The sequence below is a fragment of the Vombatus ursinus genome, unplaced genomic scaffold, assembly GCF_900497805.2.
Source record: "Vombatus ursinus unplaced genomic scaffold, bare-nosed wombat genome assembly UNPS02014828.1, whole genome shotgun sequence".
Lineage (NCBI taxonomy): Eukaryota > Metazoa > Chordata > Mammalia > Diprotodontia > Vombatidae > Vombatus > Vombatus ursinus.
This window is the reverse complement of record NW_020954606.1, coordinates 682,206-708,239: the sequence shown is the minus strand read 5'-3', so window position 1 is coordinate 708,239 and position 26,034 is coordinate 682,206. Positions and strand designations below refer to the sequence as shown.

General features: G+C 36.9%; 1 protein-coding gene across 1 annotated transcript in view; it reads right to left on the bottom strand.

Moving 5' to 3' along the window:
• LIX1 (limb and CNS expressed 1) overlaps positions 1–22,623 on the bottom strand; it is a 63,810-nt gene extending 41,187 nt beyond the window's left edge. The window contains exons 1-2 of the mRNA XM_027838496.1: positions 22,542–22,623; positions 3,697–3,860 (exon numbers count right to left, since the gene is read on the bottom strand). Coding sequence (XP_027694297.1) covers positions 3,697–3,860; positions 22,542–22,623 — 246 coding nt within the window. The remainder of the gene's footprint in view (positions 1–3,696; positions 3,861–22,541) is intronic.
• Between the last annotated feature and the right edge of the window lie 3,411 nt (positions 22,624–26,034).

Sequence of the window (26,034 nt, the reverse complement as noted above, 5' to 3'; positions counted from 1 at the left end):
GACTAAAGCCCATCTGCTCAGCTCTCATACCCTTTCCCTAAAGAGTGAATGGACAGAATTTCTCACAGCTTTTAAGCAACTGCTTGAGAAAGAGAGGGATTAATCCCAATATCCATTCTAATATTCATCCCTCCAGTAGAATCACTTTGGCTTATTTGAACTAATGGAGGGGATATCTGAGACCAAGTAAGACAACTGCTACCATACATACTGGTTCCTGCATGTTTCAGTATAAAAATTAAGAAGCCATCATAAAATGCTGTGCAATGCATAGGGGTGACATTTGATTATGTGACAAGCATTGTAGGAATGAGAATGTAGGTTGTTAGAGTCCAACTGCTGGCAAAAATATGATGAAATGTTATATGGTGATAATGGCATTTAAGATGGTTTCTGATACACAAAGAAAAGAATGACAGCAAAGCTTTAGAAGATGATTTCTCTGTTTTCCTTTTCTACCTCATATTTCTGCTGCCAAGTAGGTAAAATGACTCATTTGGGCAGTTAAAAGTCAATGCTTGAAGTATCTTAGATTCACAAAACTCTGGACATTTTAAGTAAGGATGTTAATGGTCCTCCTGAGAACTTTATGATAAGATGATTTAAACATATGGAAAACAAGACTCTGAAATAATCTTGGGACTCACAAACAGACCTCCCCTCAGAAGAGTTTAGTTCATGTTCTTCAAAAAAGTCATATAAGACCATGACAAGGACATTCAATTACTTCCCAAGGGAGACCCTATCATTTTTGCAGAGATATTTATAGGATTTCGGGGATGATTGGTGATTCTCAAACTAGCAAAATAAAAGTAGGTGGAATATTCCCTTAAATACACTCAAAAACATGGTGTTGAGCTGTCAAATGTGTTCGATATTCATGACAAATGGTAGTGTAACAATGTGTATTCATTTTATATGAACAGATGTTTATGCACATAATATGTATATACCTATATTTTACTTAATATGTGTATCTTTTGCGGTCAACTTTTGCTTATAAATGATCGTGGGAGACAAGGTAAGTATGGATAAATAAAATCCATAGAGAACCATAAACTATCCTGTAGGCAATGTTTTCAGCCTCTTCAATCACAGCTGCTAACAGCTGTGTAACAAAGTTCATATATTTGAATTTTACCTTTTCCTCCTCATTTGTGGAGAGAAATAATTGCTATATGAAATATCTAGACACTAAACTCTTGATTATCTATCTTCATTTATAGATGAATCCACATGGGCTTTTAAGGCACTTCTATTTGGTTGTGGGCTGCAAATTTTTTTGCGGGGGGCAGTAGATTTTTCTTTATAACTTCATAACTCAGCGGAAACCATACCATAGATTTGCATTCTCAGAGAATGGTGCTGGGGGAGCAGAGTAAGATAGCTTATGATTAAAAACATGGTGTGGCTAACCTCTTTTCCTCTTTCCCTATCCAGACTCAATATTTTTATGCCCATCAAGGTTTGTTATTGAGTCATTTCAGTTGTGTCTAACTTTTCATGACCCAATTTGTAGTCTTCTTGGCAAAGATACTGGAGTGGCTTGCCATTTCCTTCTCTAGCTCATTTTACAGATGAGGACACTGAGGTAAACAGGGTGGTGAAGTGACTTGCCCAGGGTCACACAGCTAATAAGTGTCTGAAGCCACATTGGAACTCAGGTAAATGAGTCTTTCTGGCCTGGTTCTCCATCCACTGCCCCACCTAGCCGCCATCTAGGCATCAAGATTTACTTTACAGCTTTCATCTCCTCCTCTGCACCCGCCTATAGCAATGGAAATTGTCTGTACTCAACAATTCAAAACTTATATGTATTACTTGGTATCATTGACTGTTGTGTCATTAAATCAGACTTTTAAAACTAGAAGTTACCTAACAGTTCATTTTCTACTAAAAATTAGAAATTCCCTCTATAATATGCTTGAATCCCCTTTGTATCCTTGAGGATCTGTTTGAACATTTCCAGTGATAGGGAGCTCAAAAATAATGGGAATCCCCTTCCAGGACTAACTGTTAGAAAAAATCTTTTTCATATTGAACCAAAACCTGCCCTTGTAACTTCCTTGTTCTGCTCTCTGAACCTATAGGGAAAGTCTTCCAACTGACAGATATTCAGATATCTGAATACAACTGTTGTGTCTCCCATTAGTCTTTATTTCTACTATCTCTATCAGTTTTAGGAGTCATTTTTTCAGAGGACATTGTTCCAGAATTCTAGGAACTATGGGTTTCTGTGATCACCATCCTGTCTATCCTCTTCTGATTACCTCTTTCTACCGATGACCTCAAGCTGGGGTGGGAGAGGGGGAAGAGTCACTAATAGTTTAGTTTTTTGGTTCTTAATTAAATATGACAATTCTTCTAGTTTCCTATTTTTAACCACACTTAACATTAATACTCAATATCTTAAGAGGCAGAATTGCAAGGACTGGCAACCTTATGGAGTGAAACGAGCTTGAAGAGGAAGTTAGGAAGCATAGGCCCTGGTCTTTGGCTAATGCAAGGTTACACACATTTGTCTTTCTCCAATTTTGTCTTGTTGGTATTGATCCAGCATTCCAACCTATTAATATCTTTTCGAATCTTGATTCTATCATCTCGCATGTTAGTGATGCTTCCCAGCTTTGTGGCCTCTGAAATCTTGATACACACTACTTTGTTGTTTCATTGTTGATTATAACGTTGAACACAGCATGTCAGCTCTTTAAGAGTAGACATCATGTTTTATCATTCTTTTGTGCCTAGAACAGTGTAAGATTCAAATACTTACTGATGGATAATCTATGTAAAGTACTACATGCTATTCTGCTGGTCAGTTGTTTCAGTTGTATCTGACTCTTTGTGACCCCATTTAGGCCTTCCTGGCAAAGATACTGGAGTGGTTTGCCATTTCCTTCTCTAGCTCATTTTACAGATGAGGAAACTGAGGCAAACAGGGTTAAGTGACTTGCCCAGGGTCACACAGCTAGTAAGAGTCTGAGGCCAATTTGAACTCAGATCTTCCTGACTCCAGGCCCAGTGCTCTATCCACTTTGCCACCTAGCTGCCATACAGATTGGATTATAATGTAGGTTAAATAAGAGCAAATAGTTATATGAGGCAAGACAATACAGTAGAAAGCTATAGGAGGCAAGGCAATATAGTAGAAAGAGCATTGGCCTGGAGTCAGAGGATATGGGTTCCAATGCTGCCTCTGATGTTTTCTACCTGTAGGCAAGTCACAACTTCCCTGGGCCTCAGTTTCCTCATTATTAAATGAGAGAGATCGACTTGATGGTCCATTAGGTCCCTTCCTGCTTCAGATCACTGACACTATATAATGCTTTAAGGTTTGCTGAGTAGTTTACGTACATTATCTCATTTTAACCTCACAACAACTCCATGAGGTAGATGTAATTATTCCCATCTTACAGATAAGAGAATCAAGGCTCAGGAAGGTTGACACATGCCAATGGTCACATAGCTAGCAAATGGTGGAGGTAAGACTTGAATAAGTTTATATTCCATCTACTACCCATCACACTGCTTCTCACACCTCCAGTGTAAAAAGTATAGCACATAATTTTCATTTTATTACATAGAAAGACTGTAATATTGTTAATATCCTTGTCTTCTGATCTCAGTGTTACAGAGGGTCCTACTCTATTCATGATGGAAATGTCTCTTGTTGACAAATAGATTAGCACTTCTTACCTGGAAGTTACCAAAACAGCTTCCTCCAGGGAGGGTGACGTAACTCACAAATGGAGGCCCAGGAGATGGCAATGACTCATATACCACCAAACCTTCACTTGGGAACACAGCTTTCTGCTGCTGTTTGCTTTCCCAAAATTCCTGTAGCATTGACACAACATTCACTGGAAAAAAAAATAAGCACAAATAATTGTTAGATATAGACATATCTTTTTTTAAATTTTTAACTTTAGGCAATTGGGGTTAAGTGACTTGTTCAGGGTCACACAGCTAGTAAGTGTCAAGTGTTTTGGTCTGAGGCTAGATTTGAACTCAGGTCCTCCCGATTCCAGGTCTGGTGCTCTATCCACTGCGCCAGCTAGCTGCCCCTAGACATATCTTCTTAACACACTGATTTTATTTCCCACAGAATTTCAGTTAGAAGGGACATGAGAAGGCTTCTAGTCCAACCTAATTCACCCTTTCTCCAACAGGTGGTCATTTGGTCTCTACTTGAAGACCTCCATGAACTCCTTGCCCTCTGAGACAGATCATTCCTCTTTTGGGTTAACTCTGGTTATTCAGAAGTTTCTCTTTATATTGAGCCAAAAATCTATGTTTTGCGATCCGTTGCTCCTATTTCTACCATCTGGAGCCAAGCAGAATGGAATAAATCTCCTTCCATTTGACAGATCATTCTTCAGATCATTGAAGTCAGCTACTGTGTCTCCTCCAAGCCTTCTATCTGCAGTTATTTTGTTGCTATTGTTCATCCTTCATTCGTGAAGAGGATCAAAGACATCACATTGCCTTGCTTATGAATTTTTTTTAACCTAGCCTTAACCATTGAATGGGTGTTGCCTCAGACAAACTGAGACCTGGGAAAGACTTTAGCTTGAAAAGGCCAAGGTCTTCCACTGCATCCAGGGCCATCTCCAGTCATCCTGATCTATGTCTTGACACTGGACCCAGATGTCCCTGGAGGACAGAGTGAGGCTGATGACTTTGCACAGCCCTGCCTCACTTAAATCCAATTCAGTTGCAAGTCAAGACATCATATTCTTGTTGTTATTGGTCCTCTTTGAGAACAAAGGACAAACAGCAACAACAAGAAATGAGACATAATTGTGCAAAGTCATCAGCCTCACTCTCTCCTCCAGACTCATCAAAGTTCAGTGGCAAGACAAAAGTCAAGATGACTGGTGATGGCCTAGAAGGCAGTAGAAAGACTTTCACCTTTCTAAATTAAGGTCTTTCCCAAGGCTCAGTTTGTCTGAGACAATGCTCATTTAGTGACTAAGGTCTAGGTAAGAATTGGACAAAAGATGGCCTAATTTATCATCTCAAAAATATCAATTGGGAGGGGAAGACGCTCAAAGTTTCTGGCCAGAACAGAAAAAAATTGCTATTTACACTCATTCTAAACCATCGAAACCTAAACAATTAGCCACAGACCCTTGGGCTGGGAGCTATTACCAGTCAGTCAATAAAAGCCAGAGTGATTTGGGTTGAAAGGCATAGTCCAGTAGCTCCATTTGAAACATAATGGGCTATTTTAAAGCCTGTTTTTTTCAGAGCTATATTTCAAGAAATTCATAAATGATAACTACACAAGACAAAAAGTAAACTGTCCCAATCTTTTGAAGAAAAGAATAATAAAAACAAATAATAATAAATAATAAATTAATTAAAACAGAAATAAAAAAATCTAGCCCCCAAATCCCAAAATATATTACAAAATATAAGCGACCAAAAATTATATTCCAATGGACAGAGCACCCACATGTAAGGATATGACACCTCAAGTGGAGAGAGGGATCATATGTATTGAAGGAAGGAGGAGGAAGAGGAGGAGCAAGAAGGGGAAGAAAAGGAGGAGGAGGAGGAGGAGGAAGAGGAATAAAAAATCCATTCCTGTCAGTCCTGAGGGATTTATGGCAGTGTTCTATTCCCTTAAGCTTCCCAATTCCTGTCATAATTTGCCCACCCTCCATGGGTAGTCTACCCTCATGGAGCCTGGCTCTCATATTTCCAAGGAGGCAACTAGCTAATCTGAAAAGCAAATCTGTGCCCATGCATGGGTGGTGTCCTTTCATTAAGGAACTAAATTTTTTTTTTTACCTTTTAGGTAACACATACATACATGCATATACACATATACATACATACATACATACATACAGATAGACAGACACAATGGCCTTATGAAAGTAATGCCATGCCTATCTAACTATAGCCTATTCAGTCTAACTCAGAGATTTTAATGATGAAACCTGCAAGCCACATAGGAAGGTCCTTGTGGTGCCACCTATAACAGCCATTAAGTAGCTTCACCAACAGTGGTAAAAGTTTTTTCTAGAAGCATATTAGGCCCCCTGACCATGTAACTAGATTTTTCACTTTTTAATTTACCGCCGAATTCACTATAATAATATAATTTATTATACTTTTTTGTTTTTGTTATTTTGAACTTGATAATCACCAACAAACATGAGCATTTCTATATACAAAGAACATAAAAATGGATTATACTTGTGAAAGAGCAAATCTCTATTTCATACAGCTTTCTTTAAAAAAAAGTATATAATATTACTTTCAAAGTTGTCCTGCTTATCTGTGTTTCCTTCTAGACTTTCTTCTGTTCTCTACATTTAAAAAGGATTCAATGACCCTCTTTTCTTCTCTTTTTCATTTTGGTGACACTATATTTAGCTTCTCCCTTCCCCCAAAATCTCCTCCCTCACCCAAAGTAAAAAAGAAAAGAAAAACACAATCCTTCTAACAAATAGATATTGTTAATCAAAGCAATGATATATATTTACTATGCTTAAAAATGTATGTCTCATTCTGCACGTTGGGTCCATCAGCTCTTTTAAGAGACAGGTATCATGATTTATTATACATTGGTCCTCTGGATTCATGGTTGGTCATTGCTTTGGTTAGAGTTCTTAAGTCCTTCAAACATGATTTTCTTTACAGTACGGTTACTGTGTAACTTTTTCTCCTAGTTTTGCTCACTTCATTCTTCATCAGTTCAAATAAGCCTTTCTAGGTTTTTCTGAATTCATCCTTTTGTCATTGTTCAGTTTTGTTCTATCATCATATCTATCGTAGCTATTTATTGTAGTCTATTTATATCTATCATATCATACCATAAATTATTCATACCATAAATCATTATTTAATTGATGGGCACCCCTTAAGTTTCCAGTTCTTTGCTATGCTGCTATGTATATTTTTGTACATGTGGGCCCTCTCCCTCTTTCTTTGGTCTCTTTGGGGAAATTACCTAATAGTGTTATCACTGAGTCAAAGGGTATGTACAGTTTAGTGACTTTTTGGCTGTAATTCCAAATTGCTTTCCAGAATTATGAGACCAGTTCACAGTTCCATCAATAAAGCATTCCTGTGCCTGCTCTTCCATAATTCTTCCATCAATTCTCATCTTCCTTTTTTGCTGTCTTCTTTCAATCTGATGGTTTGTTTCAATTTGCATTTCTAATGTAGTTAGTTATTTGGAGCATTTTTTCATATGGTTTTTGGATTTCCCTTGAGAACTGCCTGGTTATATCTTTTGAGTACTTATGCATTAGAGAATAGGAATTTTTAAAAATAAAAAAATTGAGGCTGGCTCTTGTTCAATAAAAGAGGTAGGTGCCTAGTTATTGAAAGATAATACATAACATGAGAAAAAGGGTTGAGTTCTGCCTATTATGAGTATAAATAGGATTCTTTTGTTGGAATCCATTCTATGGGAATGAATTGCTTTTGTTATGTTTAATGATTACATTCTAAAATATTGATGGCTGGAGCTGTGCAAAAAAAAAAATAGTCAGCAGTCACTGGATGCTTTTTCATCTTGGCAAGGCTAGGTAATGTTCCTTTTAAAAACCTAAATAAGATGTTTGGTTACCTAACATTCTGGGAAGATGAAAGTTAACTATGTAGAGAATGTTTCGAAGAAACCAATTTAATCATCTTCCAACAAAGTGAGATTATCCTTACCCCATTCCATAGTTCTCCTTTCTAGTCACAACAATATATTGACAGAGAGGAGGACATGGAGGCAATTATAATAGGTATACTTTTTCAAGGCAGCTCTCTGTAATAGTACAACTTTTCACTTTTGCTCCTCTAGTGAATCTCTTTCATTTTCCAGGTCTGTGAAAGAATAACTATCACTTATATCATGTTTTAATGTGTGTAAAGTAATTTACAAATATTATCTCATTTTTCCTGACAGGAACCCTAGAAATTAGGTGCTATTGTTATCTTCATTTTACAGGTGAGGAAACTGAGGCAGACAGAATTTAAATTAAGGGTCATTAAGTTCTAAATTGCTTAATTTTACTTTGAGAATTCAAAAAAAGAGGAATTTTAAAAATAGCAATGTGACAAGATAGTTTAAAAATCCATTTCATTTAAAATTGGAATAATAGAGCAAAGTAAACCTAGGAACAGATAATACCATAGAGACCACTAGAAGATGACTATTACATTCTAATAGAACAATAACTTTCTCATTTATTTTACACAACCAATTTTTATTATCATTATACTTAGCATGATAATTACATGTATTAAAGATTTGTATTCTGATGATTTTTTTTTTGTAACCTTGATGAGGGCAGTTAGGTGGAACAGTGGAAAGAGTGCTGGACCTGGAGGCAGGAAGACCTGAGTTCAAATTTGGCCTCTAGCACATGCTAACTGTGTGGCCCTGGGAAAGTCACTTAACCCTATTTGCCTCAGTTTCGTCATCTGTAAATTGAGCTGGAGAAAGAAATGGCAAACTACTTCAGTATCTTTGCCAAGAAAACCCAAAATGGGGTCATGAAGAGTCTGAAACAACTGAACAACAACAACCTTGATGAACTGGTATTTGAAGCATTGTATTTATTAGTATTTCTAAAGTTGGAGCAATAAACCTATTACTTGTCTTAGCCTTGAAAAAATATTAAGTGTGAGACTATAATACTTATTGAGTATTGTGGAGAATTATAAGAGAAGCTGAAATATCAGTACTTGGTAAGCTGAAGCAATAAAACAAATGAAACTATAGTAAAATTTTGTTTTTAACTTTTTGCTGCTAATGGATTCAGAAAGACCTAAGATTAGATCAAGTTCCAAAAAACACAACTCCAAATCCTACAAGCCTAATTAGTATATAATAGGGTTGTCATTCTATTTCCATAATAGTAGTGTTATATGGAGGTTCCCTTGTATTTTAATATAAACAAATTGGGTTCTTTGTAATAAATAAGGTACATGCTATCCTCAGACATTACAGAGTTTTTAGAGATGGCTGCAACTAAATTGTACACCAAATTGAAGGGCTTTTATAAATGGGATGTATGTTATAAGCAATCAGAATTAATTTTAGGTATGAGTACAATGAGGAATTTTATGGTGAAAGCATGAAAATTTGATAACACAAATATGTGGGTTTTTTTTGAAGAGGCAAATCTAATTATTTTGATTATTTTGAGTTACATTAGTATTGTTATACTACAGGTTGAAAGAAAAATGAGCTTTTCAATTATTTTGAAAAGTATTCTCCCTGCTTCCTTTCTCTACTTCTGGATCACTATTCTAGAGCTAATAATTACCCAGGGCAGCTAAGCTATATAGTTTTGGTGGAAGTTCTTACCTAATTCAAGATGAAAGAGAGAGACAGGAGAGATATCTTTTTAAAGGAGGTAATCTTTTTTTTTTTTTTTTTAAAAAACAAACAAACATATTTCCACATTAGCCATATTGTGAAAGAAGAAACAGAACAAAAGGGGAAAGCCATGAAAAACAAAAACCAAAAAAGTTAGAATAGTATGTTTCTATCTACATTCAGACTCCATAGTTCTTTCTCTGGATATGGATAGCATTTTCTATCATGAGTCTTTTGGAATTGTCTTGGGTCATTGTATTGTTGAGAAGAACTAAGTCAATCATAGTTGATCATAACACAATGTTGCTGTTACTATATACAATGTTCAGGGAGGTAATCTTTCAAAAAAATAATCACAGAAAAAAGGAGAGGCAGTAACAAGATATTAAACGAATTCTACAATGTTACCCACGCCCAGTAATGTTTTCATGAGATAAGAACAAGTCCTTTGAGTGAATCAAAAGGGAGACAACATCATATTGGATGAGGCTGAGTTCAGTGAGCCCTAGAGAAGTTTCAGAGAAGCCCTGGAGAAGAAAGAAGAGCCCAACCTTTGATGAGACTTGTAGAATGCGAGGCCATGAAAAGACCTTTGGAGCCATGAGAGCAGAAGATCAGGCTGAGGCAGCCACCTGGGAGCAAGGCCGTTTGGACAGGCTAGCCATGAGGAAAGTTAGTACAGAAGTTGTGTTGCTGAAATCGTCTCAGACTATAGACGTCAAGGCCATAATCCTGTATCTTCTTTCCTCCCCCAGTTGTCCCTCTGGAAGCCTGAAGTCTTTCTTTCTGGGCACAGGATAGTCTGTTTACCTTTCTTTATTTCAAGGGTTTACTTTGTCTTTATAAACTGGCTGTACTTATAGGAAATAAGAAGGCTATTGAGGGGAAAGCATCATAGAGAAGAGAGAGATTGAGCTAACACTGAATTGTTTTGCCAGGGCACTGTCTCTTACTGGGGACCCAAGGCCAAGAAAAAAAAAAGACAGAGAAAATTACAGATCTTTTGATATAACTTTCCAGAACCGAGGAGCATTTTTACCAGCAAACCAATCTAGGAATTATAATAATAATGATGATGATGATGATGATGATGATGATGATGATAATGATAACAATAACTTTTATATTGTACCTACTATTGATCTCACAACAACCCTGGAAAGTAGGTGTTATTATTACCCCCATTTTACATTTGAGGAAATTGAAGTTAAGTGACTTGCCCAGGGTCATACAGGTCGTAAGTGTGTGAGGCTAACTTTGAACCGAGGTCTCTATGACTCCAGACCCAGTGTTCTATCCATTGTACCATGTACCTGCCTAAGGTTGAAAGGGATTTATATATATTATATAGTATGTGTGTATGCACATATGCATGTATGTGTTTATATACATACAGATATGTATATACACATATACATATGTGTATATACATGCATATATTATATATTTCTAAACTTTTATTTTTAATTTATGAAATAACACAAGCATTTCCATAACATAAGAGTTTGAAAAGGTTGGGAAAATAACAGGGCTACTAATATAGGGGGAACTTACCAAACAAATGGTCTATTACAAGGCTGTAGGTTTTTTAAAAAAATGCAATAGTTTGACCACAAATGTTGTATGACATGACTACTGAGGACCTGAAGAAGCTATAAGTCATGATTTATTTACATAATATTTGAGACTTGCATTTTTTGAAAAAATATGTCTCCAATATTTCCAGCAGAAGCCTTGCCACAATATCCCCACTAGAGACAGAAGTAACAACAATTTATATTTGTATAGTACTCTCTTTACTTAATAAAACTTGTTCATTGATTGATTAATTTCCTAAAAGTACCACATAGCCCACTGAATTGGTGCCTTGAATTTTCATCCCAAAGTCACTGTAGCTAAACAAACTCACTCTGTAGCAATGCCAGTTCTTAAATTCTTATGACCCCCAGGGAATAGGGGTACCTCTTCATTTTTAAAAGCTGTATGGTTTAGTATTTGAGGTATTGTTCAAAACTTTTTTTATCACAAGCAATAGCTGTCAATGATAACCAAAAATAATATTTTATATTAATAACAGTAATTATAATATTAATTATATTATAGTGGTATTAACTAATTAACTATTAACATTAATTCTTATTAATACAATATCATTATACTAACAAGAATATTAGTACTAATAGTATTCACACTACTCACTAGTATTCAGTATAGTTGAAAACAATGGGCATTCAGTAGTAAAGGACTCAATCCCTTAGTACCTATTCCCAGACTATAAGCATTATTAAACTAAAAATTATAAAAGATGGTTTGTGTTTCTATCAATCCTGATAACAGGTTGTTGTTTTTTAAAGTGTGGAAATCTGATAACATAACTGTGCATATAATTTCATGAGGAAAACCTAATTGCTTTGACTAGCTAAACAGTTCTGTTAGTAGTATTGTTACTAGGACCTACATTAAAGCCTTACTCTGATGCCTCTCCATGGTATGGAAATGACCTGAATGTGTTCTCCAAGGTTAAAAGAATCGAGCATAAGCTCTGAACAGTCCAACCAAACTAGAAAGACTTAGAGTTTGGGAAGATCAGCTGAGTGAAATTTGGAGACATCACCAGGATTGTTTCAGGGTAATGACTTTTTTTCAGCCACTGTAGCTGTCAAAGACTATTTAATCATAAAGGGGTGACTCTCTTCTCTGGTAGAAGAAATTTCTAGGATGGATGAAATCATAGATCCCTGATTTAATGAAATATATAAATGGAAGATTGGGCATTAGACTGCTCCTTGCTGTAGGGATAATTCTTTCTTAATCCTTTTGTAAATGTCTTGAGAAGAGAACAATGTCCTCTCATTAAAATGTTTTGTAAAGCAAGCACCTAGGTGACACAGTAGATAGAGTGCTGGTCTTGGAGTCAGGAAGATCTTAATTCAAATCCAGCCTTACATACTAGCTGTGTGACCATGGGCAAGTCATTTAACCTCTGTTTGCCTTAATTTCCTCAACTATAAAATGGGGAGAATTATAGCACCTACCTCCCAAGGTTGTGAGGGTCAAATGAGATAACACTTCTAAAGTGCTTAGCATAGTGCCTGGTACATGGTGGGGGGGGACCACCCCCAAAAAAATTTGTACAGGGAAGTCATCTGCACCAAAAGAAAGTTGGTAATCCTTTCTTGCTAACAAGTAAAATGCTGATTCCTCCACAAAGTCTTCCTGGATCCACCCCACACCTCAATTCCTTAAATATTTGTTAAACACCTACTATGTGCAAGGTACTGTGCTGAGTATTGGTGATGCAAAGATCAGTGATTCAGCTCCTACCCTTAAAGAGCTTACCTTCTAGTGGAGGGGTGGAGAAGTGGGGTAGAATCATATACGTGAATATGTTGCAAAATAGAGAGTGATTGAGCCTAAGAAAATATCCACACAAAGTATTCAATGAAGATTTGAGTAGAAATAGAATATTTTTATCACATTAAAAAAATCATCTTTCCATCCTTATAGCCACTCGTACTTTGTGTCTTTCAGACACTTTTTATGGTTTACTTTGATATAAATATTTGTGTCAATAGCCATGCTTCCATACTAGATTGGTTAAACTCTTGAGGTCTGATACCATGTTTTATTCATCTCTGTATCTCCCCCAGTACTTGACATAATAATCTTTACATAGAAGGTATACAATAAGTGTTTGAGGCATGATTGGATAAATGGATATAAATGAAGGTATTATTACTGATCTATCATTAGTGAAAGATGTGCTTTGAATAGGAAATATAGTAGGATGAAAAGAACTGTGTTCTAATCCTAATTCTCCCATTAACTGTGTGACTTTGGATCAATAGCTCATTCTCTCTGGGTCTCAGTTTACTTATCTGTGAAATGAGGATAATAGTATTTGCCTTACCAACCTTACAAGGAGAGTAGATGGATCAAAAGAGATAATGTATTTGAAAGGTCTTAATAAACTTAATATTCAAATGCAATTTACATGTAAATGATATTTGAATGCAAAGCATTCCATATCTATTACAGTGTGCATGGAACTTCTGGTGTGGAAACTCTCTCCACCTCTGCAGCTTGGCAACTTCCTTGTAATTTATAGTCTTAAGGAGTTGTCTATGAAATTGAAAGTTTTAGTGATTTGTTCATGGTCACACAGCTAACATCAGAGACAAAGCTTGGAGCTAAGATTTCCTGACTCCAAAATGTGTCCTCTATTTGCTATGCTCTGCTGCTTCACACATAGTATGTAATAGGTGATGTTTGTTGAATGAATACTAATTTTAGTTTTATTTGGCCATATCACCTTGTTTAAATTTTCTTTGGTAGGGTCCTTTTGTATGTTTGATGGATACAAATGACCTATAAACATTTTGTTCTTCTTCAATAACTTTGTTTTGTTTTTTAATGAAAAAGAGGCAGAGATTCTCAACTCATACTTTACTGAAAAAAATGAGGCCCACAGTATTGAGCTTTCTCTTCTCTCCAATTCTGGACCTCTAATCACCATTACATCATTTTGATTATGTCCTTTGCTCCAGCCTCAGAGAAAGAGATGACCCTTTTCCTTGCCAAAGCCATCTGCTCTCCTTTTGCCCTTGATCCCTTCCCTCTTGTCTCCTCCTTGGGCTTGTTGTCCCTTTGATCATCCTCTCTTTTCTTAATTTTCTTTCTTTCTCTTTGTTTTTCTCTCCTTCCTTCCTTCCTTCTTTCCTTCCTTCCTTCTTTCTTTCCTAGTTGCCTTTCTTTACAGTGTTTTAGTCATTATATAAATTGTTCTCCTGGTTTTATTCATTTCACTCTTTAAGTTCATAAAAATCTCTCTAGGCTTTTCTGAATCCATTCCTTTTGTCATTTCTCAAGGCTCAAAAATACTCCATTATAGTCATCTACCATAATTTGTTTAGATATCCCCCAATTGATGGACACTGCTTAGTTTCCAGCCCTTTGCTACAATGAAAAGTGCTGCTATGAATATTTTTCAACATATATGTCTGTTTCCTCTTTCTTTGATCTCTTTGGAGTATATGTCTGGTTGTGGCATCAGTGGGCCAAAGATTATATATAGTTTAGTGAGTTTTTCAATATAATTCTAAATTGTTATCCAGAATTGTTGGACTAACTTACAGCTCTACTAACAGTGAATTCATACGTCTGTTCTCCCATATCCACTCCAAAAATTGTAGTTTTCTCTTTTGGAACATCTCTGCCAATCTGATGGGTATGAGATGGAATCTGGATTGTTTGACTTGCATTTCTCTTGCCATTAGCAATTGGGACCATTTCCCCACGTATGTTGTTGGTAGCTTGCTTTTCTTCTTCTTCTTCTTCTTCTTCTTCTTGGCAATTGGGGTTAAGTGACTTGCCCAAGGTCACACAGGCTTACTTTTTTTCTTTTGAGAACTAATCATATACTTAACAATATGTCTTTCTGACATTAAGAAAGTGATTTAGTAGTCACAGTCAAAAATGAGTGCCATGATACTATGACAACTATTCATCTTAGTGAAGTTTAGATTTTTTTCCCTTAAGGATGAAGGAAAATTAAGTGTATTCATAGGCAGAGGGGAAGAAGCCAGAAGATTGAGAAAAAATTGAAGATTAGAAAGAGAGGGGATGATTGATGGGGCAATCTTTTGAAAGAGACAGGAGGAGATTTGATTAAGGTTACATGTAACTTTGAAAAGGGCCTGGCCTTGGAAAGGAAAAGTGTCACCTCTTCATGGAAGACTGGCATAAAAGAGGAGAAAATGGGGGGAGGGGTGATATCAAGGGATGATGAGATGCAGAGAAAGAAGAAAAATAATCCCAGAGGTAGCAGTCTCTATTTGTCAGTAAAGTATGAAGTGAGGTCCTCAGCTATGAGGGCAGGAGGAGATACTGGTGCAAAAGGCTATGGGGAGAAGAGAAGGTATGCAACAGTTTCTGTGGTAAGTGAGATCACCAGTTAGAGAGAAATAAAAGAATGCCTTGCTGCAGTGAGAGCCCAGTGAAAGATTAGATAACATAAATTGGTAGTGAATCCAGGCAACAGTTGTGTAACTTTCCTCAGCTCTATTTAGCAGCAAATAAGTAGGAACAAAGGAGGCAGATGGTGGTAGGAGAAATGCAAATAAAAGTAAAAGATAATTCCTGCCCTCTTGAAGGTGGTAGTCTAATTTAGGATAGTAAACCTAAAATATAATGAATATACAAAGTAGTTGTTGTGTGGTATCCAACTCTTTGTGACCCTATAGAATATACTCTCCATGGGGTTTTCTCTTGGCAAAGATTCCGGAGTGGTTTGCCATTGCCATTTCCTATTCTAGTGGATTAAGGCAGACAGGTTTAAGTGACTTGCCTAGGGTCACACAGCTAGGAAGTGTCTGAGGCCAGATTTGAACTCAGGTTTTCCTGACTCCAGTCCCAGCGCTGTACCCACCAAACCATCTCGCTGCTTCCAAAATAGTTAATTATAAGTGCTAAATGAATGGTATAGACAATTAGTGCCAAGGGGCACTTAACATTTCAACATTAAAAAGTTACCACCTCCTGGCTAGATGAGATGGGACAGAACAGATATTAATCAATAAAATGGATTTCAACTGATACTACTTTCTTCAATGGTTTACCCTAATGTAGTGGCACCTCTGTGTTTTTAATGGATATGTACTGGATGGAAATTTGGCTAGGTTCTCCCATGCTAAAAGGCCTTTGAGTATTAACTTCACAATAAAATGTAGAAAAAACTAGGTGGCTCAGCAGATAGAGTACTAGACCTGGAGTCAGGAAGACCTGAGTTCACATCTGACCTCAGACACTTACTAGTTATGTGACCCTAGACAAGTCACTTAAACCTGTCTGCCTCAGTTTCCTCATCTGTAAAATGAGCTGGAGAAGGAAATGGAAACCATTCCAGTATCTCCGTCAAGAAACCTCCAATGGTATCACAAAGAGTCAGATACCACTCAACAACAACAACAACAACAAATGGTAAAAAAAATACTATACCCCCAAAAAATCATGAATCCTTTGAAGTACTGAAGTAAGAATAAAACTGTACTTGGAGTCAAGAAGACCTGAGTACAAATCTGGCTTCAGATACTTATTCAGAGTGTGACCCTGGGCAAGTCTGTACTTCTTCTGTGTGCCGCAGTTTCCTCATCTATAAAATGAGAATAATAATAACACCTACCTCCCAGAGTTGTTATGAGGATAAAATGTGAAAATATTTATTTTTGCAAAGGCATGATATAAATGATAGCTGAATAAAAATTGTAGCTCAAATTGCACATTTCATGAACAAAAGATAAAGTGGGCATAGAGATTTTAATAACTGTTGACTTTGTCAATTTTAAACTTAAAGGAATTCTGTTGGGGATTGGATTGGGGGGGGAAGAGTGGGAGAAAGAGTTGTTTTAACTACCTTGACAGACTAAACTTAAACAAGCATTTAAACATAGAGAAAATGTAAGAGCCTTTTGAGTTAAAACTAGAATCTGAAATGTATTAAATAAAGAAGATTCTTTTATGAAAGGCCTCTAAAGTTGTCTTACATTTCTTAAATCAATCTGTAGCACATAATCAGTAAAAACCATATCATTTAAACAGAAAAATCATAACTTAAGCACTCACCCTCATGCAGCTGTGTCCCATTATGGGCTGTAACTTAACACATGCATTTCAGAAGTTGTTAAAAGTGAGTTCAGGCTAACAAATCTATATTGTTAAAAACTTTCAGTGAGAAGAGACAGCAGGATAGGAAGAAGGCACTAGGTTTTACCACAAGGCTGATGTCCAGTATTTATATTGTATTATAATCTATTTAGCCTGATTTTTAAAGGAATAAATAAAAATCACAGCAGACATTAGCATTAAGATTTTAGGATAGCATTCCTTAAAGTTGACTCTTTTGGGTCAGGCAGAATGAATTTTCTCTGGGGCTGGAAAGTTTATCTCTGCCCAATGGTATATTTATTGGGGAAAAAGGAGAAAAGGAAATGTGCTTAATGTTCTCTGATTTTTAAAAAAATATGTCACATATCTGAGTTTAGTGGAATGAAATCAGCATCCTTCCTTTTAAAAATTCAAATAGCTATAAAAGTAAATATATGAAATCAAACATGAATAGATTTTGGCTCATAAGAAATCCTATAATGTGGGAGTTAAAATGACCAGAATTCAAATTATTACAATAAAAATGTAATCAGTGTTCTAAATTAGGTAGCAAGCACCCTGAGGTTTATGGCTGGTTTCACACAGGCGCACTTGATGTGGTAATATCTAATACTGTATTTCTAAGGGTTTTTCTTCTGGATTACTTGCATCTCTTAATATTTTTTCTTTAAATGAATAAACTGAAAATATATAAAAAAGTTGACTCATAAAATATGCACATTTAATGCACACTTTGCTGTCAGAGAATTTTTGTTATCTTACAGTACATTAGTGAAATCCATGATTAAAAGAGGATTTTTAAAAATTAGACTTGTAGTCTGGTCCCAATCCTATAGAAGAGTAAAATGTCCTTTCTTTTTAAAATAAAATGGTCACAAACTTGAGATAAATAAATATTCCAGACATTTCCCAAATGAAAAAGTTTATTCACCTTAACTATGTAAACACATTACATCCAAGAAATGGTTATATCTTGGATATTTTCATTTTACTGTTGTATTAATAGAATCAGGGAGAAAAATATTAATGACATTGTGATGATATCATTGACATCTGTACAGTTAAAGGCTAGCTTACATCCAGAGAAAGGAAGAATAATTAACATGCCCTAGCTTTGGGCACAGATGGCTTTTCCCCTAGAGACACTGCCATGGAAACTTGGTGGCCCAGAAGTGACTGCCTGTCAGTGGACAGGCATTACCGAGAGTTCTCTAAGTTGCCATGGCTTTTGTTGTTGAAAGACTTATGCAGAGAAATAGTTTCCATGAGAGAATGGTGGGAGGGGATCAGGATGGGGTGCTCTCTGGGAATCTATTCCAACCCATCCACATATTGGACACAGTGATGACTTGTGATTGTTGTTCACCTGAAAGCTATAAGTGGATAACAATGGAAGTGATCATGTTGGGAAGGAAAGACAGTGGTGCCCATACTCAAATATATAGTGGGTGAGCTGGGACTAGACAGAGGAAAAGCATGCAACCCAGGCTGAAACATCAGATAGTGGTTTATGTGACCATCTGGGTCTCATCCACAGCACCTCTGCTACCCCTGAGCAAAGAGCAGCTTTCATTTACTTATCCACCACTTATTTTCTGCTTTTCTCTCCAAGGGGTGAAGGGGAATAAGTGCCAGACACTGTGCTAAAAAACAAAACAAGTATCTCATCTGATCCTCACAACAACACTGGGAGGCAGGTGCCATTATTATGCCCATTTTACAGCTGAGGAAACTGAGGTCAAGTGACTTTAGTATCTGAGACTGGATTTGAACTCGGGCTTTCCTGAGTCTAGCCCAGCACCCTATCCACTGACCAGCTGTCTCTCCAATCTGGTGGGAGAAGGGATATAGAAATGAAGAAGGTCACTTGTTCTCTTCCTGGCATGTAGGCAATGCTAGCATTTTGGAAGGTGTATTTTTTTTAATTGTTTACTTTTGCTACTATGTTGTTTTTAAATTTCTTTTTACTTTTGCTTCTATGCTTAGGTAGCTAGGTAGACAGAGAATTTCCCAGCTTTGCCAAACAAATATTGAGAACCTAATAACTACTACCAGGGGTTACAACTGTAATCCTTTTTCTCACTATGGAAGACAATTTTGACAAGACCATGGCCGTAGAAAAATTACATGTGACAGACGGAGAGCAATTGCATAGGACACTATCACTTCAATGATCTACTGTTTTGTCTATGTGGGTGCCAAGACTGCCAACTCATATCACAATCCTTTTTTTTTTAAGAAAGTGAAAAAACTATACTCCTATCTGTACTTAGAGCTCTTTAGTTCTCTCTCTGGAGGATGATAGCATTTTTCAATAGTCTTTTGGAGGAAGAAGAAGAAGGATGAGGAGAAGGAGAAGGAGAAGAAGAACAAGAAGAAAAAGAAGAAAAGAAGAAGAAGAAGAAGAAGAGGAGGAGGAGGAGGAAGAGGAGGAAGAGGAGGAGGAAAAGAGGAAGGGGAGGAGGAAAAATGAGGATGGGGAAGAGGAAAAAAGGAGGAGGGAAAGGTGATGATGAGAAAGAGGATGACAGATGATAATGATGATGATGATAACATCCCCAGGAACAACAATTATGGTTTATATAGCACTTTAAAGTTTGCAAAATGCTTTACACACATTTAATTTGATTCTCATTATAGCTCTGTAAAGTAGGTACTATTATTATTATCCCAGCTAAGAAAATTGAGGCTTAGAGAGGTTAAGTGACTTGCCAAGGGTCACACAGCTAGTAAATAGATGAATCAGGTTTTGAACCCAAGCCAAGGTAATTTGAAGTGGAAAGAGCACTAGTAATTGTAGGAATAAAGGAAGTCTTCTTATTAACTTTCATTTGCAACATGAATAGAAACTACTCACTTTGTTATTTTTTTCTACCAACAAGTGAGAAAAGTGAGAAAAAGTGAGAAAAGCCCATAACTCCTGGGTGATGAATATCTAATATATCACCTAAGGGAAATGCTACGCATTGCACTGTCCATCATCAGTAGATTGAGAAAAGAAAATATTCTCAAAGTATTTCTACTTGGGTGAGGATAACAAGCCACATTCACCTCTGTCTCAGGACAAGTTGCTTTTTCACGCCTTAACTTATGAGAAAGTCCAGATTTACCTGCACCCTGTACCCAAAGACCTGGAACTTATGATTTAGAGCAGGAGAAGTTACAATTATTTCTAAGGTTCCTTCCAGCTCTAAAATCCCATATTTAGAATTTAACCCCCTCATTTTAGAGATGGGAAAACAGTCTCACCACCCTTATTACTTTTCTTCAGCTGTGCCTCAGTAATAAAAGAAAACTTGGGCTGTCTTTTTATTTTTTTCTCCAATAATCCCCCCTTTTCTTATGTGGGCCAGGGGTTGGAAACCTTTTAAAAGTGTTGTGCCAAGCTATGACCTATTTTTTGTGGCATTAGGGGCTGGGAGATGGGAGGTGGAGGAAGAGAAGGAAAGGCCGATTGTCCAGTCATTGATTGGCAGTTGGAGAAGAGAATTTACACCTGTTCTTGAGTCTCCCAGCTGGCCTGCTGAAAGCAGCCCTTCTGGTGCAGAGGCCAGGGCAGTGAGCTCAATAGCAGTAAAATGCTCTTTGGCCAAAGAAATTGGGGGTATGTGTGCCATCTTTGAAAAGCATACCTTCTTGTTTTCAAAGATATATAGTTATATCTGAACCTGCTATGATTCAGCATCAAAAGCTCAAGTAATATTTTTCTCATTTATTTCATGCCCATAGTAGCTGGGTGTTTCAACATTATAAAGACTTTAAGTATAAGAATGTGCCCCGCTGGTCTTCTAGTTACTTAGGTATTTATCAGAATAAAGAAATCCATGGGGCATAGCATTGGGTTAGCAAATTTCATTTCTTCACAACTGTAGTTATTCATGGCACAGTGACAAGGCATTTTGGGGAATGTGACTGTTGCTTTTCCTCCCTTCCCCCTCTGACCAAATTTTAATTGTATGTTAAAAAAAAAGTATAATGTTATGCCTCCGGAAACATTGAGGTGCCCTATATAGGAATGATGGTTTCCTGGAAAGCATGTTTTCCTTTCCCTCTTGCCTTCTACTCCACTCTCAACCCTAAACTGCTGATAGTTGCTGATTTTGTCTGTAACAAGGAGGGTAGGGTCATGCTGTTTCAATTTCTATAATTCTCACAGTGAGTCTCCTGGGTCCATAAAGGACTCAGAGCAGACCATGGGATCATGATGCTCTCTGCTACCTTGTATCCCTTCCTACTACCCCAAACTCTAAGCTTGAGACTCAGAGAACACCTTTCATGATCAGGGCCAGCTGGATCACCCAAAGACCCTTTTCTCTTTTATTAATGAATTTTACTCTAATGGAGTAAAATTCCCTTATTACTTCAAGTAGCTTGGAATCCAGGCAAGCACCAAATGTAGCTGTTGACAAGTCAAGATGAAATAATGCCTGTCACATTTTGCCTAAAGGGCAAAGTAACTTCCAACTTAATTTAGAAGGAAAAAGTTGGCAGAACAAAACAATGTACCTTTTCAAAAAATCTTTCTCTATTGCCCCCAAATGAGTAATTTAAATAAAAATGACACCTGGCAAGCAACATTGTTCAACTCTCAGAAATCTGGATGCCAAACTGAAGACCTACCAAGGAAGACAGAAGATGCATAACTACAGACGCAAAGAAGAAATCTGTAAATTATTGGACTACAAAAATTGTTCCACATGCCATTTGCCTTTCGGATAGCTCTCTACCTAAAGTCTAATCTCACCAGCCTTTGTAATATGAAACCTACTGTAGATAAGACAAAATATACAGATAGTCTGTTTTGGAGCAGGATATTAAATTGGTTCCAGAAACCAAGTTACATGACAAACAGTTTAATGGCATTGCTAAAACTGGAAGATTTGATTTCATAATTATCCATTATTAATGGAAAGAAAATCAAATAGATTCTGAATAAGCTTTTGCCATTAGCATGGGGCAATCTCATGTTAATATTTTGGAGGGCAGAAATCTCAGGTAATTTTATTGGTCTTTTAACTACAGAATATAATTTCAAAATTGGTTACAGAAAGGAAAAGAGGTGACTGATTTTTCTTGAAAGTTTTTGCAGTATACAAACACGTTAATAGGTTAAAATATAGGTTAAAAAGAAGTGCCCAATTTACCTTCATAGCTGAGTCATGAAGAAGAAAAATTAATTCTAAAGATTCAGGCACTAATTATTTATTATTTCAAAGACACTTTCAGTTGTACTCTCACAATTGTGAAATAACTTTTTGCAAAGTTAATTTAGTTTCTAAAAGAACTCTAAATTACCGCTATTTTTCAAAGAAAGATTTCTAAAATATTTGTGAAACACATCACAAGCAAAATAATCCAGTAAGCAACATTCCCATGTGAAAGGAATCATTTTCCTGAAATCAGGAATGAGTTAACTATCAGTTATACCATATCACCTAGCTACAGAAAGACTTAAGAGAAACAAAACGTAAATAGGATGTGACTAGAACATTTTAGAACTATTATCTCAACAGTCAAGAAACTTCTTTTCTTCTGTACTTACAGTCTTTAAATACAAGATCTGGGTCTCTGTGAGGCAAGACTTGGGCAATGATGTGTTTCAGGGATTCCAAGGTTCTATCCATCTTGGCTCTGCCTTTTCGAGACTGCACGCACAAAGTGTCCTCATGCCTGAATTATTCCAGCCCTGTACTGAATTTGTGCAGTTCATTGATGCACTGGATTACCAAAGAATCTCTTTTAACATCTGCCAATCAGACATTGCCCAGAACCTAAAGACCTCTCAGTGGGCCCTCCTCCCTGGCTCACTTATCTTTGTTGTATGCTGAGCTAATTAGCTACAAAGGCTAGCTGACAGGCTAGCTCCTACCGCTTACCTTCTGTTAAACACACCCACCTACAGGCTAGCTGGGGAAACTAATCATATGAAAAGCTTTTCCCTTTCCTTCCAAATATTGCCTAAATGGATCGAAGCAGACTGATTTTGGCTTTTTATTGTTGTTGTTGTTAAATTGTGGTTCCTGCTTCCTGCTCCTCTTCCTTTAGGAGTTTGAAAACAAAATGTAAGATCTCTCAACTAAATTTCTTACATATCAAATGTAAAAAGTCCCTTCCAGTGAAGATGAGTATAACAAATACAGTCATTCAACTTCTCATTTTGCAAAGGATTATTATATGTAAGATAAAGGGGCAGCTAGGTGGCTTAGTGGACAGAGTGCTGGGCCTGGAGTAAGGAAGACTTATCTTCCTGAGTTCAAATCTGACCTCAGATACCTCCTAGCTGTGTACTCTGGGTGAGTCACTTAACTCTGCCTCAGTTTCCTCATCTGTAAAATGAGTTGGACAAAGAAATGACAAACCATCTTTGCCAAGAAAACCCCAAATGGGGTCACAGAGAGTCGGATATGGCTAAAACAACTCAACAACAACAAAATTTGGGAAACAATAGGGTAAGGCTTGCTGTTTGAATTCACAAAAATCAATCACAGAAGCCAAGCTCTCCTGCCATAACCATAATCAATTCTGATGGCTATGGCAAATAGCCATACAGCTGGACTTGTCTCACAGTTGGCCAGGGTATATTTTTCTGCTATTAACCCTTTAAAGGAAAATCCATTCACTAATTCCCTACAACTATTTGGAATAATGTATAGGTTTCCAAAGTGGGTGATACTGCCCCCTGGGGGATGCTGGAACAATGCGGGGCGGGGGGGGGGGGGGGGAGGGGGGGTGGTAGTGGGAGTAGCCTTGGGTGCAATTAGAGGTTGTTGAATAAAAATAAGGGGACTGTGGAAGCATAAGGAAAGGAAAGAAGAGACAATAAGAAAAGTTTGAATACCATTTGTACATGTTTCATCTATTGTGTAATAGAGTCAAAGTCATAATGGTTGTATTATTTTTCAAATAAATACACAAAATGCAAGTTATAACACATCAGTGGTCAAGTCTGCTAACAGGTCTTAACAAGCAAGTGTTGGCAGGCCAATGTGTCACACATTGTCCAGGATCAGCAAGAATATATGCAAGTAATAACTTGTTATGCAATATTGCATCATCAAAATTTCAATGCGGGAAAACCCCACAAATTTACAATAAATTATTAAATTTAAGATGAATCATTTTTTAAAAATATTTTATTTTTTTTGAAGTGATGCAAATTTCAAAAAAAAAAATTAAAGGGTTAAAGAAAGTAGATTTTAAGAGGCAGCTAGGTAGCACTGTGAATAGAACACTGGCCCTGGAATCAGGTAGGACTGGAGTTCAAATCTGGCCTCAGACACTTGACACTTAGCAGCTGTGTGACCCTGGGCAAGTCACTTACCCCCATTGCCTAGCAAAAAACAAAAAAAGAAAGTAGATTTCCAGGGGCACAATGAGTAATTTTTTTTAAAGGGGGCAGTAGACCAAATAAGTTTGGGAACTATTTTAGATATAACTTTCATCTTTTCACTTTCACAAGGATGATGCTTTCTAAAGAGAATTAGTAAATCTGAGAAATTGAGAAGAATAACTAGGATGTATTTTGAAAGGAGTTCGTGAAAATGATATGATGCTCTGAAAATGATGGATCAGATGAATCAGTAGAGAGAAATCCCATCTTTCTTCCCCACTGTTTTATACCTCACATAATAGCCTATTTAGTAAAAATCTGACTGAGAAAGGAAGAGGAGGACTTTGGGATTATGTTGCAGCAGAAAGGATCTGGGATTGAGAAAAAGATGTGAGACACTGGAGTAGGGATGGGGAATATGGGGCCTTGAGGCCACATGTGGTCTTCTAGGTCCTCAAGCGCAGCCCTTTGACTGAATCCAAGGATTCACTCCAAGTCACTTCACTTTGTTTTCTTTAGTTTTCTCATCTGTAAAATGAGCTGGAGAAGGAAAGAGCAAACCACTTCAGTATCCATGCCAAGAAAACCCCAAATGGGGTCAGAGGTGGACAGAACTGAAACAACTGAACAACAACAAACAGTAACAATAACAACAAATTAGATTTTAATGCTACTTGTGGAAAATACATCCTTATACCACATAATGGGTCCTCCTCCTTTTTCTGAACATACATTTCCTAAATGACACTTCATACGATACTTCTTGAGTATAGGCCAGCCCTACCTTAACAGGTACACTCCTTTAAGTCACCCTCTGTCTTAGGCTAAGGATCTCCTTTTTTTCTTAAAGGGCACAGTAGCATCCCAACTGAGTCTGCAACTGGGGTTGAAGATTGGAAGTAGTAGGTAGAGACTACAGTGCCCATTGAAAATTGCAAGACAAGGGAGTACAGTGGATTAATATCCATGAAACAGAGAACTCTTATGAAGATGAAATCAAGCCTAGGAGCAGAAGGACTACTTCAGAACAGATACCACACTCAGCAGTCAATCTCATTAGGATTCTACAAAGTAAGAAGTGACATTGAGGTCCTACAGTTCTGAAGTTGCGTATTGCCTTGGCCACATGTTTATGTCTCACTCCTGTTGTACATTAAGTTTGTGTTAGTACTTGCTATGTCATTTAAATAAATCCCTTATTAATAGCTAATTGAGACTACTGGCTGATTTTTAATGGAAGCACATAAGTAGGGACTAGTAGAGACCCATAAAGTTAACCCTAGAAACTGAAAAGCAGCCACCCTCAGAGTACCCAACCTATGAATATGGAGTGCTGAGTTAGGGCAGTAGACCATAAGGAGTATTTGAATAGTTTAAAAATATTTTGTGAGATGGTGTTAGAAAGATAGATGACACTAAAAAATGAGAATTTTGGTTGCTGGGGGAACATCATTTTCTACAGGCTATAGTGTCATCAGACATTAATGTGCCTTCCATTACCAGTGTAACTAATACCCAGTCAACAAGTTAATAAAATGACCAATCCTGATGCTGCTACAGGGGCTTGTGACAAATGACAAGAACATTATAGATTTCACCTGCAGGGTCCTCAGAATTCATTCTCTCTAAAGAAGTATACTATACTATAATACAAACACAGCCATGTATGGTTCAGACTTATGTAAACATTAAGACCTTTGATGAC